At 39.4% G+C, this 25445-nt stretch overlaps 1 protein-coding gene across 5 annotated transcripts in view; it reads right to left on the reverse strand.

Moving 5' to 3' along the window:
* MYLK4 (myosin light chain kinase family member 4) overlaps positions 1 to 25445 on the reverse strand; it is a 57847-nt gene that overhangs the window by 13683 nt on the left and 18719 nt on the right. For 4 of the 5 annotated variants that reach the window (XM_061346626.1, XM_061346627.1, XM_061346624.1 and 1 more), the window contains exons 1-8: positions 18181 to 19040; positions 7557 to 7623; positions 6609 to 7065; positions 5769 to 5788; positions 2878 to 2983; positions 1938 to 2031; positions 719 to 828; positions 236 to 377 (exon numbers count right to left, since the gene is read on the reverse strand). In XM_061346626.1, coding sequence (XP_061202610.1) covers positions 236 to 377; positions 719 to 828; positions 1938 to 2031; positions 2878 to 2983; positions 5769 to 5788; positions 6609 to 7065; positions 7557 to 7623; positions 18181 to 18840 — 1656 coding nt within the window. In that variant the 5' untranslated portion in view covers positions 18841 to 19040. Of the gene's footprint in view, positions 1 to 235; positions 378 to 718; positions 829 to 1937; positions 2032 to 2877; positions 2984 to 5768; positions 5789 to 6608; positions 7066 to 7556; positions 7624 to 18180; positions 19041 to 25445 lie in introns of those variants that run through there. The other variant, XM_061346628.1, reaches the window with a different exon arrangement.

The following is a 25445-nucleotide window of genomic DNA, read 5'->3' on the forward strand; positions in this document are numbered from 1 at the left end:
AATTCAAGCGCTATGAGGCTTCATGACGTATGACCACAGTTCTTGTCTAATTTACTTACTCCTGTAGTAATTTAACTGATCTCAATGTGGTTAAAGTAAATACACATTGGTCTAAGGAAAGCAGAATAAGACCCTTTGTAGTTTCTGCCATGGGAATCTAAGCTGTATGGCTTACCATTAAGAATAAGAATTTCCACAGATGTTATTGCACAAAACATACATCTCAATTCTCTACCTTGAGATCCAAATGAAGAATGTACATTTGGTGCATGTACTGAATTCCCTCACAGATGTGTTTTATGAACAAGATAGTATCCATCTCTGTCAAATTGCAGTTTTCATCAATAATTCGGTCAAACAGCTCTCCTCCTTCCACACTGATGAGAGAAAGACAGTAAATTGGTAACCAAGTCCAAATCCAATCCCATACAGTTAGAGTAATACAGAATTTATGCTACTGACTATTTTAACACTTTACAGTCAAATTCAGTAAGGCAGGTATATAATATGAATGGAGCACATCAGTGGAAAAAATGCATAAATGGCTGCTTTGGAAAAAAATTCCCTTTAATTTTTGTTGTTGTTGTTATTCCTGAGAACATCTTTCATATGTTCTTTCCACCTGTAAGAAGCTCTAATTTCTGGAGAAAGTAAGAAGGAAATTGACAACTCTAGTAAAATGGTAAAGACAGAATGGGAAAGAAAAGAACACACTTACTATTCCATGACTAGTACAATGTCATTTTTAGATTCAAAGGCATCATATAGCTGGATGAGGTTCACATGATTCAGCTGGTTCATGACACTGATTTCATTCTTTACTTCATCCTGTAAAGAGTCATGAGTATTGTTTCAGAAAGCTTTTCTCTAAGAAAGCTGCATAAAACAGGACATAGTCGGAACCAGACATCTACACTATCTTCATGTTTTCACTCATGGCAACCAAACACACAGTTTTTCTTTGATTACTCCTGCAGTGGTAGATGTCAAGGCTATAGGAACTACTAAGCTGAACTCAGAGCTCAAGTGGGGGACTGCTTCAGTAATAAGTTATCTGGGGGGAGAAGGAAGGGAGAGACCATATGGACAAGTGGTGGCTTCTCAGGGATGTGAAGAAAAGAGAGAAGCAGAATAGGACTTGGTTCAACAAGCTGTAGGAATACAAAATCAAGCTGTGTAGGAAAAGTCCAGAACAGTCCTCAAAACATCCCTTTGCAGTCAGTGGAGAGAGACTGCTACCTCCATTCAGCCTATTTCAGATGTGCAGCTTAGGATGGGCTGAATCATTCTCTGGTGTGTCAGTCTCGCTCTCTTGACTAGAAGGGGATTCTTGGTGATCAGCTTTGCCCTTGGCAACCCCAGTTAGCTGAGACAAATCTCACCCTTGAGTGCCATTAGTGTCACTGCTGTCACACGAATCATGCTATGAATGTTTTTCCTGTGAAAGCAAGCCCCAGATGGCTATGCAGTTTGCAAAACAGGTCAGATGAATTCTTCTCATCTGTATTTGTGTTGATGTGAGGAACCCAGATCGTGCCTGTTATCAGCATCTCCCACTGTGACATCAAGTCTTTGCAACAAAGGCTACAGTCTGCTTGGGAGGGAATAACACTGTGTCACAGACCTGACAGATGTTTTCGCCATTAAGGAAAACAGTAATAGAATTAACAGCAGAAAGTTAAAAAAGAAAGCCAAAATGACACAAAATGCTGAAAAGAAAGTTGGAAAATGTAAGAGAGAAAAATCCCAAAAGAGGACTTTGATGAGTTACTAGAAGTTCTGGAGAAGGAAACAGAACTAGAGCCAATGGCAATCCAGCAGCTCCTACAAGTGTGATGGCTTGTGAGCCACTTGTCCATGGTCTGTTGTGTAGAAAGCATGCAGTGAGGATGTGGGATCCATTGGGGAACAAAAGACTAAAGTCACATTCTACCAACCTTCTGTTTAGGACCTTTTGCTTTTATAATTTTGGCTGCTAGCTTGAGACCTGTTGCTTTCTCTTCACATTTGTGCACTTGACCAAATCGTCCTCTGGGGGAGAGGGGGGGAGGGGGAGGAGGGAAAGAGGGAAAAAAAAAAAAAAAAAATCAGCCAGCGGTACTGATGCTATCCCTGAATGTAAACTAGGCTATAAACATCAGAAATTATCCTCTCCCTACTAAATTCCATTTCAGTTACTCTATTGCTATTTTGTTGTGTAGATCAGATTTGCTACTGCTCAATTATGCACACCAACATCACCCATTGTGCTATCTGATACTATCCCACTTCTGTGATTCACTTTACTCACCTCATAACATGCAATGACTAATCCTGGAGAAGTCAACATAATGTCAGGATAACAACTTGCTTATGTGAGCAATCTATGATCTTCTGATGAAACAACGCTTTACCCAAGACCATACTGCCATCAGAAATGTCAATATTACTCTTTCCTAAACAATGTCAGCATAAGCAATAATGAAACTACACGGCCTGTCAGATTAGCCTGCTGATCTATTTGAAAACATGCATGCATTTTCAGGGACAGAACCTACTGAGAGAAAGAAGACTACAACATGCCTCTACGTCCTGCTGGCTGCAACCAGGTAAAAGCATTACAGCATCCTAGGAGCACCGTCATAAAGCCTGAGGGCAGCTGGCTGACCTAGAACAATACCCAATATAAACCAAGTCTGCTGATGCCAAAGCTTAAGCCAAAATTCACCCACACAGTCAAGTCAGCCTCCCATTTTCACCCCTTTCTAAAGCACTATTAGAGCTTAGACTTTGATGACTTTGGCTCTGGTGAGGCATGTTGTTTCCATTCACCTTCCAGCATGCTTGTCTGTAAATTTATGCCCTGTTTTCCATATTGATTGGTTTCATCTGACTTACCCTCCCAGGATTTCATTCTCACTGACGTTATAATAACTGCTGATCCCCACCCTTTTGGCTGAGACAATCCGGTGATCAAATGGTGCTGGTGGAGTAGGACTACTGTCTACAAAAGAAAAAACAGACAGATAGCATAATAGCGGTCACATGCAGTACTTGTCTATCTCATATTTTAGTCCCTCTTTTCCTCAGCTAAGCTCATTTAAGAACTGAATACACCTCCTATAAGTTTTACAGACAAGCCTTTTTCTGTTATTGAAGAAGGGGCTTAATCCAAGAGCTCTGGCTCAGAAGGCAGGGTGTTGTTGGGGAGCTACACTACTAAGACAAGGACTTTTTTATTAAGTTGCCATCTTCTGCATAACAGTAGCAAGAGGCAAAATGAAGACTGCTAGACTAAACCAATGTAATTTCATGTCCACAAATGGCCTCAGCAATTTGCTTGGAACGAATTTGGCTTTTTCTCTGATTACCCCTCCATGCCCCCTCAGGGACTGTTAGTAGTTGACTGTGTACTGTAATTCTCCAGTCAGGTAGGAAGAGACCTGCTCTAGGCCAACTAAAAGAGGCTACTTTCCAGGTGTTGCTTTTCATAGTGAAGAATCCCCTCCTCTACTGATTGACAAAACTTGTCATTTTCCACAGCATGGTCAAAACCTTTAAAAACACATTTATCGCTTGTGAACAGGAGGGAGTTTCACCCTGGCAGGCTGCACCTGGGATGTCCAGTATGGCTCGGAACCCGGTATGGTAGGACACATGGTAACTGTCACATGCTGCTCTGAAGACTTTCTGTTGCTAAAAAAAGATGGCAGGTAAAAAGGTAAGGAGGAGCACAGAGAAGGGACAGGTTCCCAAGAACACATTGCATCAGCTATGGAGTTTCGGCACAAATGCAGGTCTCTGGTGTTATTGTCTGGACCTCAACATGCTGGGCCATTCTGACTTCCCGATGTCAAATTCCCTGCTGGAGACCAGCCCTCCACGCCTAATTTCTCTTTGGATTTTTTGCAGGGTGTTGTGACTTCAATTTCATACCCACGTTGTTTTGCATTTGATTGATATCCCCAAGAGTGACCTCTGGCTGACCAAGGTGACAAATACTTCTTCAACTGGTTGGGAGGGCTAGAGCCCCAGTGTTTCAATATGAGCTCTCTGGTTTGGAATGCCGGCTCCCTTTTGTGTGAGGCTTGTTGAGCAATTTTAAAACCATTCATTACTCCAGTGAAAATGATTAAAAACACAAACAAATATAACCCATGACAGCATGTAGCTGGCAGGAACACTTTGGTCATTAATGTAGCAGTAGATTGTCCTTATTCACAGTGAATGTCCATTTTTCAGGACACCAGCTGTGTACCTAGAATATTTTTTTTTTGACAGTGTTAATAACTTACATGGTCAGGAAGTTAGTTCATGGTCAAGGAATTGTGAAAAGCTGGGGCTTCTGGAAGTTTGCCACTTACTTGGGATTCTGCACAGTTTGAACTGCACAACCTTAAGTATGGGCCTTTGTGTATTACTGAGACCAACAAAATGCCAAGAAAACCTCTACCCTAAAGGCAGAATTTCCACACACAGACTCCAAGGGCATGTAAGTGACAGAAGAAAATGTCTCTCTGAAAGCTCAGCTCCCAAATGTTACCAAAATCTGAGCAAGGATGTGTTCTTCTACAGAGGCCAGAGTGCCTCTTTGAAACTATGTCTAAGTTTTAAGCGTCAAGATTTTCCCAGTGACAGACCCTCTACTTTTTTTCCTGCTCACCAGAAGGGATTTCTCTCTATTCAAGTATGAATTCCTATTACAGATTAAAGACGCTCCAAGAGAGACACTCTTAACCTTAATGTTATCCTTAATAATGTGCCAGAGCTCAGGACAGGTTATGGAGTTTAAATTTTAAGTACACTATCTACTGTTTCCTGCTACAAGAGCCTAGCACAAACATTTAAGAAATGTTTCTATTTCCTACTGTCCTCCCATTCCCAAAGCAAAGCAATTAATTTTCAGTCCTATGCATGCACATGCACACACATACAACTTCAAATCCTTCATGCCATTCTCTCATGTATCATCATTTCATATACAAGGATAGGCAGTGAAATTCTCAAGCTGGAGGTCTAATAATAGAAATCTCTGCCTTATGCTGGTGAGCACTGCTTCAGAGTTTGGTGCACAAACAACATTTCTCTGAGTGTTCAACAGCTTCAGTTGGGCTTCCACACAAAAATATGTATTTCTTTATTTTATAGGCTGCAGTTGTTCTCACTTCAGATTGCAATAGTACAAATATGAGCAAGCTGCTTTGCAGGCTACACCCAGAGCATTGCAGATTCTGTGTTAACACATGTTCTCAGCACTTCCACGGGTCAATCAATTTTGCCACAGATGACAAAATTTCTCCCATCAGTATAAACTTAGGACTTTTAGCTCTATTGTTAAAAGAAGAGGGAAAGTGGATAGTATTAGTGGAGTCGTTGTGGCAGAAGCACATCAGTCATGACTAGTTTGTGCCAGAACTGAAGCCTCTAAGATGGCAGCAAACAGAACCGTGTTATTTCCCATCAGCTTAGGATATGGCCCATGAACAATTGCTTCCTGTTAGAGCTACCATGCACACCTTTTCCCCCTACTAATTACAATCATGAAATCATTCTCTTCTACAGATGTCTCTCTGATCATTACAATGGAATCAAATGCTTTGCCTTTAGGAATACTTCCTGTAAGAGCTTGGTTTTTTTAGTTCTACATGTGCCATCAGCACTTTCTGCATCTACCCTGCTCTTTTCGTGGTCATCTTTGACTAGGCCTTCATCATTCAATCCACACTTACTGCTAACACTATACTCAAATTGGAAGGTCTGCTCGGTGACTCAACTATAATTTCCTGTACCTTTTTCGCAGCCTTTACACCTGCAAGGACAAAACACGGCATTAGTGCAGGGTACAATTAAATCAAAGCAAATTCAGAAACATAGGTAAAAAATGCCTACAGTATATTGCATTCAAATAACATTAGGTTATTTTCCTTCATGGTGTAAAATAAATTGTTTTAATACTCACTTTGAGTAATAAAAATTACCCCTAAGTTAATCATGACAGTAAAGTGTTTCTCCAGTACTGAAATCCTCACCTAAGCTCTTCTAACTTTACTATTTCCCTATCAATGTCATCTTTAAAGCAATGGGAGAGCATTGGAATTTCAATCTGTACATAAAGGTTTGTGAGAGTTTAAACTGATTCATCACTGAAGAGTTATATATCAATGCAGTGAAGAATTACAGTAAACAAATTATCAGTTTAATTGCCTGAGCAAAGTTTCGTGGGTTTATGTGATCTTTTAAGTAACTGCATTTTGCAGTAACTTAATTCCCAATTGATACACAGCCTCATTTAACCTTGCTTTGCTCATAGGTTATATGATGCTGCAGTATACAAATACAATGGAGAATTCTCCTCAGAAACGAAGACTAGTCCAACACAATTCCCATGTTCCTAACATTTTTCCCAAGCAAACAACCAAAGCACACTGCTAGCACCATGTATGGTAGATTGTTTTAAGAGTATAATTTCAGCTTAGAGCTCAGACCAGAGACATAAACTCATTTTACTCTTTTGTACTGGGCTGGATTTTCACTAGTATTTATGTTAACCAGCCACTTTGACTTGAAACTTGAACTTCACTTTCTAGAGCATGGGTCGCTTAATGTGCAGCCTGAGCTTCAGACCTTACCTTCCCTCTGGTACCTCTTCATCATCGCTTTGTCCTGCCTCGTCTTCATTTTGGGAAGGAGCTGGTGGTTCCTCAGCATCTTTTTCACTCTTATCAGCATTTTTCTCCCCTTCTTTCTCCTTCTTCTCTTGTTGTTCAGCTTCAGACACCTGATGTTTCTCCCTCCTCTCCCCATCTGCTGGGGGCTCACTCTCTACCTCCTGCCCTGTTACCCTTTCACAAGCATCAACAACATCTTCTTGCTGTTTTTCTGCAGTGATGGATTTCTGAACAGAGCTTCTCCTACATTTGGAATAGCTTTCAAAAGCCAAACTTTCTCCTTTCTCCTCTGGCCCTTCATTATGACATTTGGAAGGATCCATTCGAACCAGAACAGAACTTTCCCTCTTGGCATTTTCCTTGTTGAGCTTACAAACTTCTTCCTGAGAGCAGGACTGACTCTTTTGGATGGCCCTCTCTGTAAGCAAACAGATTACAAAGGAATCTGTCAGTAATTCTCTGATAGTCAGTAACAAAGTAGGGTTGCATACTTAGCATAACTTCTGTTGCATTTTGAACCAGGCACACTTGCTTTTCTCTCCCACTTTCAAGGTCAGTGTAAGTTCTCCTAAGCAAGAATAGACTATTTCTTTAAAACAGGGATATCATAGATCACAAAGTCTTCCTTTTAGACACAGCATTGGAAAACATTTTTCTCACTCAAATTTATTGTCGGCCAAGTGAAAGTTGATAAACTCCTAAGGCAATGCATTTTTTGAGCAGTTTATCACTATGTACATAGGCATGAGAAAAGTAGGTTGATACTGCTTGAACAATTCTCACCCATGCTGATGGGCACACACATAACCCAAAGAACTTCACTGGAGCTATTCAGAAGAGTAATGGCTATTTCTGTGCAGTTGTATCCTTAGGAACTAGAAACTGATCAGAAACAAAAAATATTCTAACCTGTTGAATCTGGTGGCTTCTTCTCTTTTGTTCCCGTTTCATTAACATGTGACTTTTCTTTGATGACCTGTGGAGAAGGCAATTGATGTTAGTCCAAGTATACAGCATTCATGTTGCACTGTTCCACATGAAATTGCAGACTGATTTATTTTTTGTCAAATCCAAGTACTCTGTGTTCTAATTCATGTTCTTTTTATAAATTATGGTCTTCATTTTAATCACTACCAAGCTGATCAGACTGGTATCAGTGTAAAGAAAGAGAAATTATCTCAACTGTAATCGACATCAGTGTTAGCATAAACACAAGAAAAGATCAGGATTGAGCCTCAGAAACTTAAAGCAGAAAAACATCCAGAAATGAGCTTTTGCCCTGCACTAGCTTTTGCTGTTGAAAATTAGGTTAGTTAAACCAAAGCTAGGACTATTTAGTGTTCTAGTAAAATGTTCAGTAACAGTCTTACTGACAGATTTCAAAAAGTTTTGTTGTTAATCAGCATCTGGTTACAGTAATTTTAATCATCCAATAATTTCTGACAGGCTGATCGAAACAGTTACCAGTAACTGGAGCATATAAAACAGGATGTCAGTTTTGTAGGGCTCTCTTACCTACATTTTACAATGCTACAGTGACATCTAGAGGGCTTTATACCAAGCCAGCTCCTCATAAAAACTGCTGTTACTGTTACCTTTATGGCCATTTACTCATATTCCTATGCTGTTTGCTCAGTGTGTTTTTAAATTGGCTGCTCCTAAACTTGTAGTGGGATAGTGACCACAGTAAACCATGGTGCCTGCTAATGCTCAGTGCTCCTTTTCCACCTGCCTTCTTCCTCTCATAGTACTATGAAACTGACACTATCATTATTAGTAATAGATCCACATGGTGTGAAAAATGCAGATACCTCCAAATATTTTCCAGAGAGAATATGTCTCTCTGGAATAGACTCTGGAGGACTCTCTGGAATAGGTCTTTGAGCTACCACCTGAAGGACTGTAATACATATTTCAACAAAATATACAGGACCAAGCACTTAATTTTGAGTGTTTTTATCATGCAAGCAGTCCCACAGCTTATTCATATTGTATTCCGAGCATGAAACAGTCCTATTACTAAACATTTGTTCTGGAAAGCTTTCTGCATTTTTTATGATTTTTTATTTTTTTGTTTCAATTTCATCAGACTATATGGAAAATAAGCATGAAATTAAAGCAATGTGTGTCAGCTACAAATAGTTCAAGGGAAAGAAAGCAAAGAAGCAAAAAGAGTTGAGGAAAATTGGATGAAACAGCATGAAAGGATTTCAGCAGGACTTTTCGGAAAACCTTGATCTGCAAGGGAAAAAAGAAACTGTAACATGAGCATCAGAACTGCAACTGACAACTATTTGGGATGCAGTTTGTCCCAGGAAGTTGCAAGCCACAAAATGAAAAAGGCCTAAATACAACTTGGTAAGTACCCTTGAAACATAAATTGGAGCCCTGTTCCCAAGGAACTTAAATATAAATGTAATGGTTCCAGATAGATCACAGGGAATCAAATAATGCTCATTCTGGCTTTTTAATAGTGAAGAGCACTAAAAGTAGTAGGAAAAATCCTCAGACTTATATGTTCTGCAGTGTGACCTCAATTAGTAATGCACTCAGATTCCTGTAAGTATTTCAGCCTCACTGTACCACTGAGGACATCAGCTCAAATCAAATACAGTCAGCTGAGCAAATAACCAGAAAGAGAGAAATGGCCTCTAGACTCTTTGATGCACAGGGCCAGATTTCACTTCTGCATTCAGAATTAACTGCAGGCACACAGAACTTCCTACTAAATATTGCTGTATTTTGCAGGTGTGAAATACAGAAGCCAGCTTTTGAGAATCTGTCTAAGGGAAGGAACACTGGACGATGCTGAATAACTGAAATTGCCCTAGTGTTACATAAATTACTGCAGTGCTTATTAAAGCATCATTTCTGATCTCTTACTTTTTAACAGCAGCAGGAGCTCATACTAATTTAAATTAAAAAAAAAAAGAAAAAGAATACAAATAAAACATTTATTGGCATCTTTCAGAATCAATTAATGAGCTGTCTGCAAAAAAATAGTGTCAACAGTGCACTAGAATAAGAACTACAGATACAAGGACTGGACATGGGACTATTTGTAGAAACATGTAGTCTACACATGAGCATCTCAGTTTTCTCCATGTTTTGTTACTTGTAGCAACATGTGACTTCAACTTGTCAAACCTTGACCCAGCAATAAAAAACATGAAGTTTTGCTCATTATTTCTTCCCTGTGAAGGGTGGGACTGAACCAGGCTGTCTGGAGCAGACAGAAATCAACATGTCCCTCCCAGACAGGCCACAGGAGGCACAAAGCCCTCCTGGTAGTCTTTCAGGGTCATGTGCTTCTATGGCATCTGACCCTATGCAGTTGGGCCAGCTGCAATTAGAGCCCAAATGTTGCAAGCACCCAAGGCCATAAGGCTCTTCTGAAAATCTCATCCGAAAGGTGTAGTGATTTGTTAAGGACATCCATCCCACCTGACTACTCATTATAACACCCCTCTTCAGTATGATTGCCGTGCCTTCTTAAGGGTCTTTTTTGATATAATCCCTATTGGGATTTTATTTATTTATGTATCATTCTCCCTGAATTCTGGTGACGTGACTTTTTCTAGTCTGTAATTTCTGAAATGATGGAAATCAATATTTTTTAATGGAAATTATGCCTCCACCTTATTTTTCCCTTTTCTTAAATGACTTGAATATGTGTAATAAGGTTAATGGCACTGCAGTCATTTTCTCTATTTATAGAAGCCAAAAGCTTTCAATCAAGTTTTCATTTTAATTCCACAAAGGGTTAAATAACAAAGGTTGCATTGTGACCCTGCAAAATATACTAAAGCAAAAAGGTGTCTGTGCCTACACTAGTTGATATCATGTCTTCAAAAATACATTTTCCAAACTTAAACATATTCTTTCACATGGAGCATTGCTAGACCCTAAGTAATAAAGACAGAATAAAAACCCACTTGATGATAACAGAATAATGATTCTCCAGAGATTGAAACTTCAATAGACAAATTGAAAAAAAAATAAACTAAAATAAAACCTTTCAGAATTTTTTTTTAATTGAGTTTAGAAACCTGCAGAAATTAAGCAATAAGCAATTATATATAAAAATATAATAAATTTTTACAGACATTTCAAATGCAGCATGAAATTAATGTTTTTTTATAGACAACTGACTCCTTTTTAATGACCTATATTTAGTTAAATTCCTTCTTTATACTGTACCAGTCCTACCCTTGGAATGTTTTCCTAGCTAACTTTCAAATTTTTTTATTCACCTAATAAAACTCTTTGATTTTTTTTTCCTACTGCAAAAAATTTTGTAATTAATGGCCTCACAAAGCAGTCCCAGCCTTTTAGTGAGAGGTCCTTTATCACCCCATCGCATTTTATTTAATGTCAAGGCATTATTCTCAACTTCAATCAGACAATACCAAGACACAAAACTTTGCATATGCCTAAATCCCATTTCTTACTTGATGTCTTTTTCTCATGTTCTTAAGATACTTTGAAGAGCTTTGTTATGGCGGGATACCCTGGTTTTGTGTAAGACCTGATCACCATTCATTTATCCAGATGATTAAGTTACTTGCGCTTTGCAATGAATTCATTTCACTAACAGACAGGAATTAGCCATGGACCTTGCCACCTGAGCATGGTACTGTGATTGCTTCTAGTTATCTCCACATTGATACACAGGAAAATGCCTCACATACAACAGAGACCTGGGGACAACAGCATGCATGGTGGTGCTTCCTCTGCTATCCCTCAAAGCTGTAATCCACCCCCTTCCTTCCCTTTTGTGTTCCTCCTCAATATACACCCCTTTTTTCCTACTAGCTATGTAAAATATTCATTGCATGTATTTTTGATTCAAACCTGTAAATGGTACAGAATGTACACATGGGAATTCTGTTTTTATACTATCAGGCAGTTCATCTGCTTCTGTATCATTGTTTTTTGCTGCATTACACAAACTGCTGGCATCTTCAGGCAAAGATTTTGACTCTTCCATAATCTTTATAGAGCCTCTTGAGCTAGATAAAGAAATCATTCTTCTGGATTAACCAAGTTACTTCTGCAAACTCAAGTCACAAGTATCTTTTGAACACATGCAAAAATAACATCTGAGATGAGAATTATGATTCCCCCAACAGGAAATACAAGAGAATTTTTATGTGACCTGCTGACTTGAAAATACACTGGTAATGAGGTAACAATCTCTGCATGAAGACACATACTAAATACTGAAAAATCCCTCAGAATAACACCATCCTAGGTAAGAAACTGAAGATCAACCAAGCCAAAAGCCTTGTCCATTCCCCATTTCACTTTACCAACTTCTCACCTGCTTCACTGGAGAAGCAGTGCCTGTCATGTTTTGAATGGATGCTTCCTCCTGCCAGCACAGGGAATCTTACACCGAAGAGTCGAAAAGGCTTTCATGCAACCAGGCTTATGATGGAGCCCATGGCCTTGAGCGTGCCATCTGCTATGGTGAAGACACAGCATATTGTGCTAACAGGTTGCTTTTTAACATCTTTACTTTTGCCTTGAGGTTTAGTCGGTGTCTTTTAACAGAATCAGCATCAGGCGTAAGAAGAGCTTTGCAGGTAGATATTTTTTAACTCAAATCAATTGGTATAATTTTAATATTTCTGGAATACACAGAGGCCTGTGTCTTTTAACAGAATCAGCATAAGGCATAAGAAGAGCTTTGCAGGTAGATATTTTTTAACTCAAATCAATTGGTATATTTTTTAACTCAAATCAATTGGTATTAATATTTCTGGAATACACAGAGGCCTGTAATAATGACCAACAAATCTGAGGCTACCAATCCACCTCCTAAGACCAAAGCATTCAGCATTACCTGTCTTTGATACATGTCCTTTCACTGCATCTGGGAAATCAAATCAAGCTGTTACTATCAATTTTGGGTTTTTCACCTGAACAAATCAGGGGCAATGTCAGGCAAACACACCTTCAGGAGATTGCAGCTGCTTGTCATATTGTCAGTATTGGACAGCCTCATATCTACCCCTACTCTATATTGCTCAATGTACTCACATGTGCGATGCCTGTCCATGTGCTTCATGGGTGCATGTGCCTCATATGCACCTGTATCATAACTAACATTTTCTGTGTGCAATTCTCCACATTTTCCCTATTGCCGTTAAATGGCCCATCCTCTAAAGGGGGCTCCACTATTATCACAACCTGAGAAAGGAGTTAAAATGTCCAGCTTGAAAGCCAAATCAATGACAGATGTTTTTAACCATAGGCATAAACCACGCAGTGGGACTCCTCCCAGGCTCTGCTGGGGCTGCTGCCCAGCCACCCATCACTGCTCCTTCTCACTGGTAACCATGTGCAGAAAATCCAGAGTGATGCCAGAGGATGGCACCAAATTAATTGTGCTCCAGAACAGCCACTCTTTCCATCAAAAGTAAGCATGTCGGAAACCCCTCATTCAGTTGTAATGACACTCTCCTACCAGAGGAGGCATTCAAGCATGGTGCCCTTAATACTGCCAGACATAGCTGACTTCTGATAGGCACTGATTGGAGCTCTCACCTGGAAACTGACTAAATGGCTAGGATATCTGATGTCAAAAGGTGGATTTTAGATGCCTGAAGTGGGCAAAGACCTATTGGCTGGGCAAATTCTTCCTGCCACTTCCTGCCACTGTCTCACCTTTTTACAGGACTGCTCTCTAATGACCTGCCCTGCCTTGCCCTCCTGCACTTGCCAGTTATCATCTTCGTCATGAGGTCTCCCTAGTTTTGTAAAGGAACTGTAATGAATTCTTAAACACACAGGCATTAATGTCACACCGATAACCCATCCAAGGTGGCGTGCAGGCATTTAGAAATCAGATGTGCCTGCTTTGATTCCACATGTTCCTCAGAGTTGTAAAGACAACAAAGCCGTAACAACAGTGCCCAGGGCAGGATCCTACCCTGAGAACACTGTAAAGAAAACAGCAAATTATTAGGAAAAGTGAAAGCAAAATTAAACAGCATTATGAATTGAAAGGTCACGAAAAACCTCCTATGGCTGTCAGTTCCCTTACACTGAGAACAGGGGAAAATGTGATGAAAATGTCATCTGGAGAAAACATACCAGTTTTATAGACAGTGAAAGCTACAGAGAGGATTATAATTCTAGCATATTATAGCTCACTCAAAACTGGAATAATTCTCCCAAGAAAATATTTAGGTAAAGGCATCAGTCCTGAGGAGAAGAAGATCATTCCCAGGAGTAACAGCAGCTGAAGCTGTTGACTGCGTGCTTTGCCCAAGCAGCAGAGAACCCATCTGCTGAGATTCTGCAGAAAGCCCCTACCCTCAAAAACCACCGAGGACAGCAGCAACTCTTGAAGACTGATAAAAACAGAAAATGAAAATTACTGACTATTTGGCTAGAATATGAAAAATACACAGAACACAGCCAATATAGAGAGACTTAGAAGAATGCATATGGGACCCCTTAGTATTTGTAGGCAAAGTGAAAGAATCAGAACAGTTGTGAACCGATGCTGAATGGATCTTAAAATACAGGTGGCAAACAGCAGTTTCATTCCAGACTCCTACTAAAGCAGACAGTGAGTTGCAATTCAAGTGTGATACCTACATGGGAGGAACAGAGGGTTCAAGCAGAAAACACAGCTCCTACTGCTGGTGTAGTTTTAGTGTGGGAAACAGCCTCAAACCTCTTAACAGTTACTAGTCATATGGCAAAGCCTGTAGAAATGGCAGGAGACCAAAGTTACAGCAACACGCAGGCAATTACAGAAAGTTCAACAGAAATTTACGATTGCAAAAGAGGGTCTTTCTGTCCCTCCAGGTGAGTATTTGCAGGTTAATAGTGTAGAATCTCTAAATTGTTTAATTTAGAGGAAATACGTGAAGTATTATTATTTTACACCCTTTCTTTATAAGTGGAAGAAATAAGACTGAAAATGGAGTTACGGAGTTATTTTGCAACAGGATTATCACAGACTACTTAAAAAGGTGAATTTGAGGAAAACCTCAAGACTTTTAAAGACCCTTACTGTAGAACTGCTGATTTCCCTGGGTGGTAGTAGTGAGAAAATAACTTAAAATGACAAGTAATTCATGCTACTTCTCTCAGCCATGTGGTGATAGGGTCACGCTACACTCAGTGGAAAACGGCTTGGAGACATTTGGCAGCACTGACAAAGCATGAAGTGTCTGCAGGCTACACAATATTATAACTCCGACCCAAGACAGAAATAAACTAACCTCCTGTACAAGGCAGTGGAGGTATTTCAGGACGGCAATAAAAGGCAGGAAACCAGAAATTTTGCTTCAGAGGAGAGCGATCCCTATATGTTACAAGAGCACAAAAAGTGGAGTGTATGATCGGGAAACTGTCCCAATGTTGCTGAAGCCAGAAGAGAGATTATACACCCCAGCTTCTTATCACCCCTTCTTTACCTCTCTCTCATTCCTCCTCTTCCCTTCCCGCTATTCTGCCTTTTCCACTGCTCTCTACTTAATTCAGCTCTGTAAAACGAATCAGATAGGAAAAATTAAAAAAGAATCCTACAATTAATAAAGCAAAAAGCAGCACCTCTCTAGAGAGGAAAGGATGGGAAGGCAGGTGATTAAATAGTACATAAGCACAATCCGCTTCCTTATCCAGATGTATCCACAGCCACCTATTGTGCTATCTACTAGTAATTAAGAATTATTGGATTATTTTGCAGAACTGGGCTGGGACAGGCAAGTTTTTGTCAGACATCTTAGTCACTAGAACTAAGAGATGCAATTTGCTTGTAGCTGGAGTGGGGTAGATGACAGACACATCATCCAAAACATCTGACCATCTCCAGCAATGCACTGAAGTGGGTACTGTCCTTCCAAATTAACTGTAGTGAATGGATCACCTTGTTCAGGGCTGTAAGGAAACAGAATAGGACTGTGTATGTTTAAAGTCATTGAAGAGCTGCTCAGTGTTGCCATGTGGAGTTCACCTGGGATAAAAGAGACACTGGTCATACTGCCAGGCAGCATGCATTTCTGCAGGGTCAAAGCTGTCATCAGGTGGGGTCTGGAAACAGTGATAAGAACTGTATTAACAGAAGCAAGGAATGACTTCTGCATAATCAGATAGATCTGTTCATTGCTATGCCACCAGGTACCAGTGGCACCTTTCAGGTGTAAAACTCTTCAAGGGTGAAATCCTTATTTCTCTATTCCTTTGCTTTTCTTTCTGCTTTTCTCACAATTTAACACTTTGTTTGTAAATCCAGTTTGAATATGCGGCAGGCAGAGGCACACACAAGCAACTTCACAGTGTCTCATGGACCAGTTTTTCCACTAATGTGCTCAGAAATGCTGTTACTACTCCATCACACAAAGGAGACTTTCTTTGCCATGAACACCAGTAAATATGGGCTCCTATTAAGCTGGCAGCCAAGCTCAGCAGTCTCTGCTGAAGAATATCATGCCATTCTGCATTATTCTTGATGCAGGGCTGACTTCAAGTCTGTTTTTATTTAAATCCAAGATGACTAAGTGTTTACTAAAGCCAGCTGTTGTTCACAAGATAGCTTGGTAATTTTATGATGGTCCTTTACTAATAAATCAAATGCACAGAGAGGAAGGTAATGACAAGCTAACATATGTATGCTATCTCATAAACCAAACAAAATATTAACAACTTAATAATATCACTAGTGTGATTCCAGACATGCTTGCGCCGCCTTTGCTAAGCCCACATACTAGACAAGCTTCTACGAAGTCCGCTCAACATCACCAAGAGTCTGCCTCAACAAAAGTGAATCAGTGAACAGATTACAAATGTAGCTGCTGTTGGAAAATGCAGAGACTCTGCTCGTCCCTCTCCTCTTGGGGTCCTTGTAAGTAGGCTGCCTCTGTTTCCATCATGTTCCACTTCCAGGCCCTTTGTAGCTCTGAACTCTCCACTTGGCACTGCATCTCTGCCATTCTGGCTCCCCTCTGGCCTGCCAGGAGCTTGGCCTCCTCCTCTGACCTGCCTCTTCCACTACACCCACTGGCTCACACAAACCTGGCAAATCCTGCATAGTCCCCTCCTTTCTCTTATGTTGAATTTCTAGCAAGGAGAGCCTTGCACCTACTCAGACCTCCAGGAGCTGCCATTTCATTAGCATTCCAGGACTGATTCGGTTTATATTTATAAATAGTTTAGATGAACATGAAATTTCACTGAGACAGATAGAAACCAGTCCAATCTGATGTTCAAGAAGGGCCTGTAGAAACCACTTTTGTTGTCAGTCTCCTTTGGCAGAGCAGCAGCTTTCCCCTTCAGTTAATGATGCTCTGGAAATAAGGCTGCACATTTTATATGTTTATATAGTGGTAGATCCGCCAGTTCAGCTGACAGAGCTTTACCAGATGCTTCTCTGCTGCTACTCAGCACTGACTTCTGTTTTTATAGTTGCCTACAATGGCTCAAATGATTCTGGTCTACCTGAGAAGTGGGCTGATTAAGAGTAACCAAGCTGAAAAGCACCTGGCTTGATGACCTGAGCAGTCTAAGTAATATCGGGTGCTTCTTTGTTCAACAAATGACATTTCCAATAATACCTTCACATGTTGTTTTCCTAATCAAAAACTTTAGAAAAACAAACTCAACAATTATTCTTTAAATTAATCAAAGAGTAAAGCCTGTTTGTGACTTCTTTTTTGGGGGCGGAGGGAAAGGGAGGCAAAGCAAAGTGGAAGAAAATATGAAAGACAACCTTTTTTGGCTCACTGTAGGTTAATTAAATATTAACATACTTTGTCAGAAGAAATCCTTTAAATTTCAAATGCTATTTGGCTTCTTTACAAAACAAAGAATAGTCAAACTACCTTATAAGAGCCTATTATAATCAATGGAGCCTTTCACGGGATTTTTGTGGATTTTAATCTGACCTGTAAAGAACACGATGAAATTTCTGTTACGGTGACACAGGCATTTTTTCCCCTGAGGAAGTTTACACAAGCTGCAGCTCCAATTACGGTAACCCTACCTCAGATCCTAGTTTAGAAATCCTCCCCTCCCCACTCATGGCCACAGAAATACCAGATCAGAACAGCACACTTAAGATGTTCTTTGAAATAAACAACATTCATATGTACATGCCCTGACTCAAGAAGGATTTTTAGTAGCTTCACAACGCTCTAGTCCCCACTGCAAATAACATGCTGCAACTTGATTCTCCCAGATAATTATAAATCCAGAGAGGATTATAGTAAAATGTATGGCCAGAACCCCAGCCTCCTGAGCTGTGTGTCAATCTTTGTTACCCATGTCAGTGACCCATAGTTATGTTCGACAACTCTAAAGAATTAGTTGAAAAAAAATGAAAGTATTTATCACTCAGCAGATTTTCTATCTTTTCCAGTGAAACTTCCACAGTTTTTTCCAATACTTTTCATTTTTAGAGGTTATTGGTTGTTTCCTCTTATGTGTTAGTGAAACAAAAAAGCTAAGCACATAGCAGAACATATCTTTAGCTTGCAATGATTCCTAACAGGATGAAACACAAACCTGGGCTCACCTTTTCACTTTTCTTCTTGAGCAGGGCATCAGCTGTTGTCTCTGAGAAAATGTGCATCCTAAAAACATGTCCAGCTCCTTTTGCATAATCACCTGCCTTGCAAAGTTTACGTTTTTGAACATGGTGTTTTACACTCCAATTACGAATTACTAATGTTTTAACCTTCTCCACCAGAGGCCCTACAAGCTTCTGTAATCCAGAAACACTTTGCTCCAGTCCATCTAGTCTTTTAACCTGCTGCTCCGCATTCCTGTTCATACGAGAAAGAGATTTTTTCATTTTAAGGCAAAGCCTCTTCATGTCATTACTTCTCAGACTTTTGTTTCTTTCCATCCTTGATTCAGGTTCAGTTGTTTCCGCCTTTACAATCTCAATGTCTTTTTCAATGCAACAGATTTCTTGGGAAACGCTGTTAAGCTTCTTAAGAACATTGTCTTGCAGAATCAACAGCTTATCTATTTTCTGCTCAAGGGACGCAAACTTCATATCCATGATGTTAAAACTTTCAGATGTGCTGACATCACTGCTTTCAACGTGAAGAATCTGGGGGGGTTCCATTCCATTATCAGGCCCTTGGTTTTGCAAAGCATTTGGATCGAATATTTTGGCCAAGTTGTTGACCATAGACGTAGAAGAGCTCTGCCTGCTGGATGTGCTCATTTTGCTGGATTGGGTAGGGGAAGGAAATGCTCTGATGATCAGCTGCTTGAGGACAATATCAGTTGCAAAGGCTTCTCATCCAGACTGCTCAGATATACAGCCAAGTTTGGCAACTCCAGCTAAACCAATATATAAACTACTCTCATATATTTGACTAAAACAGAGGAAAAAGACACCCAAATTATTTAGGAAGAAAAATGCCTTTGATCTTTTTTTTTCCCCTCATATATATATATATCTATATATAATTTTGAGTATATATATATGTCAGTTTCCAAATAAAGTGAATATAGAGATGCATATCCTAAATGCACTCAGTTCAGTGACATCAGCCCTAGCAGGGATTGAACTATTTGCACTCCAATGGAATTTGATAGCAAAAAGGCTACACGATACATGAGAAGTCTCTAAGGGTAGATGCTTTGGCAGTGGTGTTGTTGGTTTTCAAAAGTAGTATGAGTATGTAATGTGATCCCTGCTCTGAAGAGAATAAGGGTCCTTACAAGGACCTTAAATGCAACTGCTTAAAATTACTATGTCTTAAGGTGAGCTTTTCAGATGAAGACCTTTGTTGCTGGAAGAGCATCTTATGTCAGGAAAGAAGCCAATAGAGTTGTTAAAAAAATGAATACAGTAAAGAAAGCAAAAGGAGAAACTGGAATGAAGATATTTGAAAAACTCAGAGCCCCTTTCTCTACCCTGTATTTCAGTGACCACACAGCTAGCTTTTCATACACAAGCAATTCTCTTTATAGCATATATCTTAATTTATTTCTGTATTTATTGAGACTGTACTAATTTGCAACAAATGAAGAAGCTCTATGTTTTACTATTATCTGTATGTATCTGTTCATACAAATTCACAAATACAAAGTTTGACAGAGAGACTCAGTTCTTTGCTTTGTTTGCCTGCCAGTAAACATCTCAAAACCAGTGATTAGTATTCATTACTCACACAGGTGGTTTAAGCTTTGCTTTTGCAAAAGACCTTAATTTCTCTCAAAACACAACATTGGATAAAGAAGAAATGTCATGACTGGGAACAGGATTCTCTCAGGCATAAGTCTGAGTCGTTGAACATTTTTCATGTTGGTTAGAAAAATAAAAACAGAATTAAAGAAAGAATAAAACCAGAACTTCTCATCTCAAGTCAACTATACTCTACAAATGAACAAACAGTAAACTGGTATGGATCATCTTGATGAAGAAATACAAAGAAAAGGCTGCCTTAGACAAATGGCTGTCATAGATTGACAGACCACACATAGGTCAGCCCGCACTTGCGCTGTACTTCTTACAGAAATCAACAGGTAGTCAGCCAGCTGGCTGGAAAACAGCTAGACTACTACTCTACTCAAAGGATCAAGAGCTTCTTTTGTGATCCCAGTGTATTACTTCTTTTGCCAACCCCAGTTTCACCATCCTTTAAATGCGGAGGACAAGGGATAATTAAGTAAAGCACATTGTGAGTTCTGAATATTTAACACATAAAATAGCCTTTCAAAATTTCATCAGTTCACTAAATGAAGAATATGAAAGGTCTCCTCTTTATTTTTAGGTGCCGAAGTTGTCTTTTGGAGTCAATCACATATGAAGTTTTCAAATTTCCAAAAGCATTCTCCCACAGTCATTTAATGGCTCAGCATGTGGTCAGTGTTGATAAGGTAATTCAGGAGCTTGTTCTCCAGTTACCACAAGTTAATATAGGAAAAAAGTTCCTAGGTACATTTGTCACCTTATGAGAGCAGCATGTTACTCTGAGTGAAAGGTGAACCTGCATGACCATAAAACATGGATTGAAATCTCTTCTTTATATATCAGACATTACCAAGAGGTGACCAACATATGTTATTGTGCACAGCATATTCACTGAGTGGACTGAAGTTTAAATGATTTTTAAATAGGAAATAGGATTGGGTGTTGGGGAGGAAACTAAAAATGGGGATTCTGGGGATCCCTATTTCATGGGTAGAATAATATACAAGGCAGCAGTTAAAAAAAAATAAGAGAATCCCAAAGCAAAGATCATCATGACAGTTCTAGCAGAGAGCAGTTATGTTTGAACCCACTTGCCTTCTTCTGTTCACCTCTGTTAGAAGCATAAACTAAACCCTCCTGACAGTTTCACATCTGCAGAAGCCCCTGTTAAACATAAATTTCCAGGAGAGGTGTTTGCATGTCTGTAAAATGGCCAGATTTGAACAACCATTTATTTCTGATGAAACATCCCTGTAGGAGTTCACAGTGAGCTTCCCCCCTCTCCCTCACACTCCTTACACCAAAAAAGAGGTTAGTTACACCTTGCCACCCATCCAGCTAGGATTCTTCCTCTGGGGGTTTTCATAGGTGAAACCTGTCAGCCACAAAGATTCTTTCCAAAAGGAACACTATTTTGTAAAAATAAGAAAGGGGGAAGGAATGTGACAGAACATACAGATAGCAATGGTAAAATCATGTTATATTAGTGAACAGTCACACATGTTAAACATTTAGATCTCTCCTAACAGTTGTCCAGGGAAACATTATGTGAAATAGTTCAAACCAATACTATAAACACTAATAAAAATTTTAAGCTCTATGAGTTAAGATCCTATTATCAAGTATCATCTGTAAAGTCCTACTGATTTAGTATTATGCCACAACACACAAAAATGCCAGACACTTTTAAAATGTAGAAAGCAAACTGTAAAAATGCTTCATTAAAAACTCATCAGTATGTATTAGTAGTTCTGTCTGAAGCTGAAGTGAACTGGAAGAAAGAACTGCTGGTTAGGGGCTAGAAAAGAGGAATAAATGAAAGTTAACATCAGCTTTTTGTCTGGGCTCAGAAAGCTCTTGCCAGTACCTTCTTCACATCTGGGAATCTGTGAATCCTGCCTCCTGCTCTGGAAACTGGAAATAATCTTTCATATTCAGATAACTTTCAAAAGTTCAGTAAGAATGAATTAAGGGATAGTATTCCGCAAAAAAATAGTATTATTTTAAGTATTGAACATTCCTGTCTTTGGGCAGTGGATTATTACCGCAGACACTTTAAGAAATTAAATAATATTATATGCAAATAATCTGAAATATTTTTAGCAACCAAATACCTAGACAGACTTTTTCTAGTAACTGAATCTCATAGCAGCTATAGCTATCATTAATGAAAAAATAAACCCATATAACAACTTTCTTATTTTCATCTCACAGATCCCTATCATAATCACTGGATTTGCCCAGCACCGAAACTGTTAAAAAGTCTGTTGAAAAATAAGGGTAAAGCTGCAGCAGTAGTTAACCTTCATGAATTCAAAACAAAGAAACACAACCGACCAAAATACTGTAGAAATACCCCATATGCCTAGCACTGCTTAATACTACATTTTGGAATATTAACACGACCACTCCACCATGGCAGCACTTGACCACTCCACCATATCAGCCCAAAGGCTGACATTTTTGGACAAAAGTGTAACAAACACTTGCACTATACAATATAGTGTTAATCAACTGTGAAATTGGATGGCATTTAATTACCTGCCAAGTTTTATTTCTTCCATACAATTGATGCTTTTTTGCTGCTGAATTCTTTTAAGAACTACTGGCTTATATTTTAATGACTTAAAATCATTGTAATATCACCCTTATATACCACTCACTCACTTTTCTGCTAACTTTTCACTTCTTTTTATTCCTTTCAGTGTCTATTTTGTGCCTTATATATCCCTGCCCCATATACCTGCAACTTCCATGTTCCTCTTCCTTCCTTAAAAAATAATCCTCTCCAGCAATCTTAACCATCTTCTTGTCTTCAGCACTTACCCTATGGTTCATCTGTATTCAACCTCTTAATGAAAACTCCAGCACAAACTAAGAAATGGCAGGGAATATAGCCTACTTTATGAAGTTCTAGTTCAAATTCATAATTCTAATACTGCATTTTTCACAAATAAGCAGAAATAAACCCCACCTTTTTCTGAAAATCTGATCAAGAGAGATGCAGATTTTACTCTCAGATTAGCCATAGAGATGTACATTTTGTGGCTAAACTGGCCATAAGACTGAGCAGAAAATTTCCAATAATACCTTTTCTATCTGAATGATCAATTACGCTTTACAGATAAATCATGTCTTTTTGTATTTCCCCATTGTGATAGTGGTCATAACCTGTAGACATCCCTAGCAAAGGCTGTCCCCTTTAACCATTTACAAGTAAGCTGTTTTTAGGAAGACCTTTATATCATTTACAGAATATTTGCATAGAAATCTCAGTAAGATTCAAATCTCAATAAACCTCAAATAAGAAACAGTTTTAGACTTGGAGAACAGGAAAGCCACTATCTAAAATATTCGAGGACTGCTATATGCTAGTCCCAGAGCAGAGAAATTACTGTACAGAGTAGTGCACAAGTGAAAGTTAAAGCATGCCTGCTCTTTCTCCAGTACAAAACAGCTCCCTAAGAAACAAGATAAGCTTACAGCTGCTTGGTTCTGAAACAGATTAGAAAGCAAGCATGAAAGCTATGAACCAGATTCAGAAAGTCATGCTGTTTACTGAAAGTTCACAGACATCCATGATGGTAAAACAGATAAAACCGTTCTCTTCCCTCTGCTCTCATTCCTCCCACCCTTCCCAACCAAAAAGCATCAACACAGATCATGGAATTTATCCAGAACAATGCATTTCTACAATCAGCAGTCATGTTGGACTGTCACTGGGGGGGCTGAAATAAGTGTATGCCTAAGATTAAGTAACATACTGTGTCATAAGTGATACAACTTTATGGCACCCCTGGGGTCTGCCCAAAACACTAGTCTGGAATTCTGCTTAAGGTCAGAAAAGGAAACAGCTTTATACAGGACAGGAGCATACAGCAAGAAAAGTCTGGCACTGAACTTCATGAGGTAGGGCTAGGGAATTTACTGCTCCACAGGGCTCTCTGCATGCAACTACTCTACGACCTGTTAATTAATTATGAATTCTGACTTCCTTTACTATAATGTCCCTGGTAGCCAAGTATCCCGGAGATACCCTAGTGATAAATGATGAGAGCAAGTCCCTGAAACAAACTGCAGAGAGACCCCAGTTACAGTTCAGCAATCAATCTGCAGATGCCATGTACTGACCTTTAAGATATATTGTCCCCTTCAAATTTTGAGCCTCTCTGCAAGCATTCATATGACCACTTTTTTCAGGAAAAAAATAAAAGTTAATTTATCTGTATATGTCTCTGTAGAAATTATCTAGGTCTTTGAAGATGAAAATCACAGTGGAAAACACTACCTATGTTCTGGGGGCTAATACTCCTCGTACTCTGGAGCTCTGCAGATCTCTTTCATGTGGAAAAGAATTTGCACAGGAGAGGTAATCCACTGCAAGCTGCATGGTGCAGCATTTATCCAGGCCAAGCCCAACTCACTCACACATGGCTTCCCACTATTAATGGGTTTCTTTGGGTGAATAAGAACTGCACAGCCACCATAGTCAGCATCTGTCTGCTTAACAGCTGAAGTTCAAAGCACTTCACCATCAAAGTACACAATGTTCTTTCACTGTGGGTTGGTCCCCACTATCATCATTTCCTGTGGTCAAGATATCACATCAAGAGTATCACCTCTGCTTAGCTGTCCCAAAGTTACTATACGAAAAACAAAACAAACCTCAAAACCCAGAGTTTCTTATGACTGAAAAATACTGTGTGATAAATTACCCATTAATAGCCTAAAACTCTATTTCCAGGAAGCCTGTTTAAAGGAAAATTCCTGACTTTCTGAGGCTAAAGCAGAGGTGTCATAACTCTGAAACAGAGCAATGAAAGAAGTACTGTCTCCAGGTGCAGCAGGAGCTGTACCTCATTTCATCTGCTGGGTAGACTGGTTAAAATCTTTGGTTGCAATCCAAAACTTTCTGGCAGCTAGCATCCTGTATTAAAATTTATAAACCACGAAAGGCCTTTTCTTATAAAAAAGTTAATTCAGGATGGATAGGCTGAAAAGACTTGAAAGAGGCAGTCATCAGAAGTGGTTATATGGAAAATTGGATGTAAGTAACACCTTTCGCTCCATCAGGACATACTAAAAATACAGTAAATGTAATTTCAGTGAGAAAGGGAAACTGTATTGATTAAAAGATCTTTAAAAGAGCTGTGGAGAAGAGCCCCAAAGCTGCCTAGCCTGTTGGGAGGTAGAAGTTTTACAAAGGATGTATTATCTTTTCCAGAAGAAACATACTGATAGCTCAGCTTCCTTCCAGCTGCAAATCTTACCTACTCATAATATCAGAGCCCTGGTCAGATACAGTGGACATCCTCAGGGGTGGCTGCCTACTCGACAGGCAGTACCAATAGAAAGAGCAATTGAAATCCCTGTGTGTCTTGGGCTGTCAGCCTGTGATCACCCAGCTTCATGAAACTAACCTTTAGAAAGAAAAGGCAATTATCTTTGGGTTTATTATGAGTTAACCTATCTTCTTTGCTGTAAGAATACTGCAAAGATTACACTGAAGCTAGTGAAGACCCAGTATGGCAGCCAGGGGAATGTAGTGCTCTTCTGCGTAATTACTGCTGATTCATTTTCAGTTGTGGTGGGTTTGTTCCTGCTGCCGTCTACAAGACCAGCTACAG

Source organism: Neopsephotus bourkii, unplaced genomic scaffold (genome assembly GCF_033783945.1).
Source record: "Neopsephotus bourkii isolate Nb327-2 ecotype Australia unplaced genomic scaffold, CSIRO-AGI_Nbou_v1 NB_272, whole genome shotgun sequence".
NCBI classification, from domain to species: domain Eukaryota; kingdom Metazoa; phylum Chordata; class Aves; order Psittaciformes; family Psittacidae; genus Neopsephotus; species Neopsephotus bourkii.